The sequence below is a fragment of the Camelus dromedarius genome, chromosome 10 (genome assembly GCF_036321535.1).
Source record: "Camelus dromedarius isolate mCamDro1 chromosome 10, mCamDro1.pat, whole genome shotgun sequence".
In the NCBI taxonomy this organism is placed as follows: domain Eukaryota; kingdom Metazoa; phylum Chordata; class Mammalia; order Artiodactyla; family Camelidae; genus Camelus; species Camelus dromedarius.
This window is the reverse complement of record NC_087445.1, coordinates 1,616,394-1,622,393: the sequence shown is the minus strand read 5'-3', so window position 1 is coordinate 1,622,393 and position 6,000 is coordinate 1,616,394. Positions and strand designations below refer to the sequence as shown.

Sequence of the window (6,000 nt, the reverse complement as noted above, 5' to 3'; positions counted from 1 at the left end):
TTTCAACCACTAGCACTGCAAAGGGCTCCTTTGGTAAAGGTGCTCACCTTGGGTCACGTTTGTAAAAATAAAAAGCACCAAAGGAAATGCTGTTCTTGAATTACCTGCACAGAAATTATATCAGTGCTTATTAACTTTGAACAATAACAACGAAGATTCTATGAGTAAGCTGTCATTTTTAATCAACCCCCCAATTATTTGGGGGCATTCAGACAGCAAGAACTTGGGGCGTGCCCTCTGTCTACAGCATACTACCTCTGGAAATCTTTTCAGATCTTTAGAGAACAGTCAGAACAGCACCGAAGCATATGAGTAAGTGTCCTCCACTTAAGAGAAAACAGAGAAATTTTTTCCCCACTGAAGTATGGCATATTGTTGTTTTCGTGGAACTCAGAGCGATGAAAGCACACAGCTTTCTCAGGTAACACTGGGAAGCCGGCTGAAGCTCTGACGCAGTTGACCGGCACGGCATTTCTGGGTGATGCGTGTAGCTGAAGCAGTCGCTAACCCAGCAGCACTTCGCCTCAAAGAGCATCAGCAAGATCTCTGAAGCAGGAAAACCCGCAAGCGGCAAGAAATCACGTACTTCCTAAATGCGATGTGCTAGAGGCCATATATATAGTGACTGCAGAGTGAGCGCAGCCTTCTTCAGAGGATTGCAGATGTGGAACACTTTCCCAGGAGCCGCTCTACGCTGCTGCCCTGGAGCCTAGAGCGGAAAGGGCCTCAGGAGCGGGGAGAGCGCGGCTCAGAGGCAGTCGGAGGTGCCGGCTTCTCGCTGGGCGGCTCAGAGGGGTCACGAGCAAGACAGGGCCCGCGCCTGGCCGTGGGCGTTCAGCTCCGAATGTGTGCGCTTCTGGCCCTTCCCACTCTGTTGATCTGAATTTGGGAGCCCCGTAACTCCTTCCAGTAGGGAGATTTCTATCCTCTGGGCTACAGAGAACTCCCCCTCCGCTCAAATACAGGAAGCCTCCTTTCTGCTCGCCTCCGTCCCTTGGTCATTCTGAACCAGCAGAGCAGGGACGGACCAGACCTGGCCAGCTGACGATTCAGCCTACGACTCAGGCTGCCCCTCAGGGCAGTTCAATCACAGGGGCGTGTGTCCCTGCACCGCCAGGAGCTCAAGAGCAGCACGCTGTGTGCAGAAGCACAAGACAAGGGCTATGGGTCGTTCTTTTCGCTTTTATTCAAATACAAAACCTGTGTACAGCTCGGTACATTTCTCCTACCGTCTCTCTTTTCCAGGCTGGTGCATTCAGACTTTCAGCGTTCACTGCTGTGGTCACATCAGGGCTGTGCAGGATCTGGCCTCTAATTTGAAACAATCATTTTGGACGCACAGGCCGACAGCCACTTGTCAAACGAGCCCCAGTGGCACCTGCCCATACGAGACTGACAGAGATGAGGTTAACCACAGTTTTAGATTTAAAAATCACATTTTTATAATGTACCTTTGGATGAACGTAACTGTTTTCTCTCCTTCTTTCCCAGATCAGGCACTTGAAAATAAGAAATTTCAGGAGTGGGCAACCCCGTTCGTTAAAATTCACTGGATTTGATTTCCTAAAAATTCACACAGTGTGGGAGAAAACGGCATTTAGCATTTGCCCCTGGAGTCTGTAAGACTGACAGTGACTAAACCGTTTTTGATGTGCTGGAGCCTGACTCAGAAAGCCAGGAGTTGGAGGAATTTCATTTGTTGTAAATTAGCCTGGCTTCCCCTGAAATTCCGTCTTTAAGATCAAGCAGCAGCTTTGGTTTGAACTGGTTTAACATCACCTTTATTGGTAAAAACTACTCTCCTCTCTGCGGCACAGCATCTCGTGCCCCACATATTCATTTAAATAATTGTTCTGGCTTCAACTGCCAGTTGAGAGTTTGGTTTACCGGGAACTAAACAGTTTAGGCAATTACTTCTTATCTAAAACCAGGAGGGTGAGCGCAACCTACTGGGTCAAATTCAACTTAAAAACTTAATTCTCCTGATAGAGAAGCAGCCAAAAATAGGGCCGTGAGGCAACTGGGGCTATGGAACAGGTGGCTGTGGGAGGTGTGGGCTGGGGCGGATGCTGTCCCCACATCTGCATGAACAGAGCTGCCTCCCGGCAGCAGCCGCCCCTGCAAGACAGTTCTTCCTGCCGGAGTCTAGCAGCTCCCCACGCCGCCTGCCACTGGTCCCGCCTTCTCTGTGAAGATGCTGTCTGGCTTAGCAACAGCCCAGGGGAGCGGGAGGAAGGCTTCACGTGTCGAGAACTGCTCCTCCCTCCCACGACAGCAGAGGTCAGTGAGGCTGTCTGGGAGCCCGACGAAGAGCAAATCTATTTCCTACAATGAAAAAATCCCAAACACCTCACTGGCGATCCTTTGGAGTAAAACTAAATCACTCTGAGAAATAATATACTCTGAGACCTGTTTACCACAGTTATAAAAAGAAAAAGCAAACAAATTCAAACCAATAAAAAAAATGCCTTTAAAAATGTTGACTCACTGGCCTTCTTATGAGCAAGCATAAATCAGTTTAAGACACTTGGTGACTTCCTTAGGTCATGTATCGGGGGGACGGACACACGGTGAAGCTTCACCACTGAAATGATCTATTTGGTAAAAACTCTAGGAAGAGTCCTGTCAATAAAATGTTTTGGAAAGAAGAGTTACAGCTTCTTCCCAAATGTCAAAAGGAACAAGGATGTAAACAGCACATACTTAACATAGCAACACAATATTAATTCCGTTCAATAAATAAAAGAAGTGGCACTAACTTCATGGCAACTTTTCAACCAAAAACGTTAACTCAAGGATATTTTAAAATAAATAACTGCTCCAAAGAGGAACAAGAATTCCTCGCACAAACCGAGAACATCTGGAATGAAGTGCTGTAGGAGGGACCAGTCCCACACGTCAACCTGTTCACCCGCCAGCAGAAACGCCAGCAAGATCTTCAGATCCAAAACAGTCCCCACGAACATCAAGGCAAGCCAGCTTCACCAAACGTCAGGCTTAGGGTCGTCTTTTGTCATTTTTCTTTTTTCTTCCAGCGTGTGCTTAAATATTTTCTTCAGGGTGTTGTAAACTACTGGTCCATTTTCAGAATCAAAACTAACCTAGCGACAAAGAAGATTTAAATTCAGGATACTGACTTTTACTGTCAGGATATTGTAACAAGAATTTTAAGCAGTCTCTGTTTTGGGAAAAAAAGAAAGAGGGTGAAGAAAACATTAAGATCTATTAGATAAGATACTATAAAAAGCACACATAATAAATTAGGTATTATACAAAGCACACATAATACATTTCACATACTAGTTTTAATTAAAAGATGACATTAGAACGGCCAATCATGCCAATATCAAACTTATGAATGAAAACTAAAAAAATTAACTCTAAATATGCATTGTACTCTCACACTGTCATGAAGCAAGTCAACAGTGAGCGTGATACGAGTTTCGCGTCGAGAGACTAAGCATGGATGGTTTAAGGGAAAAATGGGGAGCCTGGCTCTCCACCTGCCGGCTGTCGTAGGCTTGGGTCATACTTCACCTCTGTAAAATGGAGATCACATCCCCCCATCGTCTTAGGATTTCTGTGAGTGCGAAATACGAGTTCTAATACATGCTTGGCACATGTAAAAACCTCCATAAACGCTACTCTCCTTTCCCCTTGGTGGGAAGGCACCACGTACACATATCTGGATTATCTGCCCACGTTCACCATACCATAGGGTTAGGAGTGACCTCAGGACAGAGAGCCGAGCAATCACCACACCTCCACCCCACTCCCACCGCCAAGGTAACGTGCGACTGCTTAGGAAGGGATCAGGACCGCCTGGACAGTGACCCCTCCCTCCTAGAGGGAGAGACGAAAGGTCAGTCCCTTGTGAAGGGCTAGGAGGGTCTGAGACCTCCCCTTGCTCACACGGTTTGTGGACACTGGCAGAAGGCACAAGATCGCTGGGTCAGAGACAACTTGATGACTCAAGGCAGCATGTGCCCCGTAACCACAAGGGCTCGCCCTGCCCTCCCAGCCCCGAGGGCATGCTGCCGAGGGGCACGGGTGAAGGCTGCACAGGCAGGCGGTCTGCATCACAGCTGGGGAAGTCCATGCTTAGGCGGTCCCACATCTGATGGAAGAGCCGTGGCAAGCCTGCTGAGCCTCGGCCTGGAGGAAACATGGTCTTTGTGACCCTGGAAGCAGATGCTACGCAGATTTCTTTGAAGGGCCAGCCTGGAACAAAAGCTATCAGGGCCTCTGCTCCTAAGATTATGTACAATGGGAGAAACCCAAGAACGCTCCTCTAACGTTTTCAGAGACAGCTTTGGAACAACCGGTATATTTAACTTTTCATTAGTATCCCCCTAAAAGGCCAACAGAAGGTAAAGAACTCCTGCCACTTGCAGAGACTGGTATTAAGGATTTTTTTCAGTTAAATTCAGAATTTAACTTTATCTCATTACTTTGTCAATCCTATCTGCAAAAACTTCTTATTAATAATGGTTTAAACTGTATACTTTGTTAAACACCAAACCACAACCCTCCCCACACAGCAGGCAGCCTCTGGGTCTGTGAAAACACAAACAGAGACGGAAGGGATCACAGGATTTGGGTTTGAGCCACTGACTCCGGAGATGGTCAAGAAGAGATGGAGAGGACGCAGAGCGGTCAGTGCTGTAAAGTTCCGAAGAGGGACACGGAAGCCTGCAAGGACATCACCGTGGAAAGAGTGGAGGAGGAAAGACATGGAGAACGAGCACAAATAATACTATGACTAATATTATTGTATAGTGGTATTATCACTAACATTTACCACAGATGCTGTCATGGAAAACCTGGGTTCTCTGCTTAATGACATTTTTGTATCTCATACGAGAGACACCAAAGGAGCTGAAAGGGTGAGGGGAACCTTTTCTTTTGGCACGAACCTGGCCTCTTTCTTCAGCCAGGGAAGACTGCTGCAGGCCAAAAGGATGTGCATGGAAAAAAAAACACTTTTTTTTTTTAACTTGTTGCTGAGGATTTGCCAACCAATCAGGCACGGTACCGGACTGCCAATACTGGATGTTAAATTCCCAATAGATGGTTCAGACCCAGGGCAGGACTGGCTGAACAAGAAAAGGTTCTCTGACTTCTACTAGGCACGTGATTTAAAAATATTTTCTCAACACCCAAGTGTCTCTCTCTCTCTATAAAAGTTCTTTGTTGTAAAGTTTTCCTTCAAAAAACCCACAGTTCAGCCTTTTCTAACATCATTGTTAGGAAACTGGTATTTTTTTGGCCAAATGTCTGCAATTACTTTCAAGAAACGTCAAACACATTTCCAGTCAGGGGAAACACGGCTAAAAGTTTTATTTTAGAGGAGGCCGGTGACCTCTGGAGTCTGATTTACAGACTATGCTGACCGGGTCTGGCCGAGGAAGGAGGAGTGGGACCCACCTTAGTGAAAGCTTTGATGGCGCGGGCAAGAATGGCCTCCTCCACGTCTGCAGGAATCGCCCGCAGGCTCGCTACGCAGTGCAACACACACAGGATGGTCTGGTGCTGGCCCTGTTTTTGCAGAGATCGAAATCAAGTAAGTCATCTGAAAAATGCCTCAGGAAATAAACCCCAAACAACTGCTGAGCCAAGAAGCGGTTTGCGGCCAAGTATTCATCATCTCACATACTGAACAACCCACCAAGGGTTCTACCAATATTTACTGTTACTTGCTTACTGGAAAGGCTTTCAGGAAATAAAAATTAAAGCTGGTGAGTTATTACACAGGGTACAGGTGAATCTGAAGATAAGGACAATTTTCAGTCAAATGCCCTCCACGCAGTGAACTGAAGACGATCCACTCTTGTTATTAATGGACACAGTCGCTTCAACCCGGCTCGCGCGTGCTGACACGTCACGGCAGTACCTGGCCTGCTCGGCCGCGTCCCCAGTGCTCAGGACTTGATCATGTCCTGCCAGGTGCAGGCACTACTGAGGGAGGAGGGGCAGGAGAAGGAAGACAGCCACAGCCCC

At 47.1% G+C, this 6,000-nt stretch overlaps 1 protein-coding gene across 5 annotated transcripts in view; it reads right to left on the bottom strand.

Moving 5' to 3' along the window:
* Nucleotides 1-1,162: 1,162 nt before the first annotated feature.
* The window catches only part of PTPDC1 (protein tyrosine phosphatase domain containing 1), a 54,192-nt gene continuing 49,354 nt past the window's right edge, over nucleotides 1,163-6,000 (bottom strand). For all 5 annotated transcript variants that reach the window (XM_031447235.2, XM_031447236.2, XM_031447234.2 and 2 more), the window contains 2 exons: nucleotides 5,428-5,538; nucleotides 1,163-3,101 (listed from right to left, as the gene is read on the bottom strand). In XM_031447235.2, coding sequence (XP_031303095.1) covers nucleotides 2,982-3,101; nucleotides 5,428-5,538 — 231 coding nt within the window. In that variant the 3' untranslated portion in view covers nucleotides 1,163-2,981. The remainder of the gene's footprint in view (nucleotides 3,102-5,427; nucleotides 5,539-6,000) is intronic.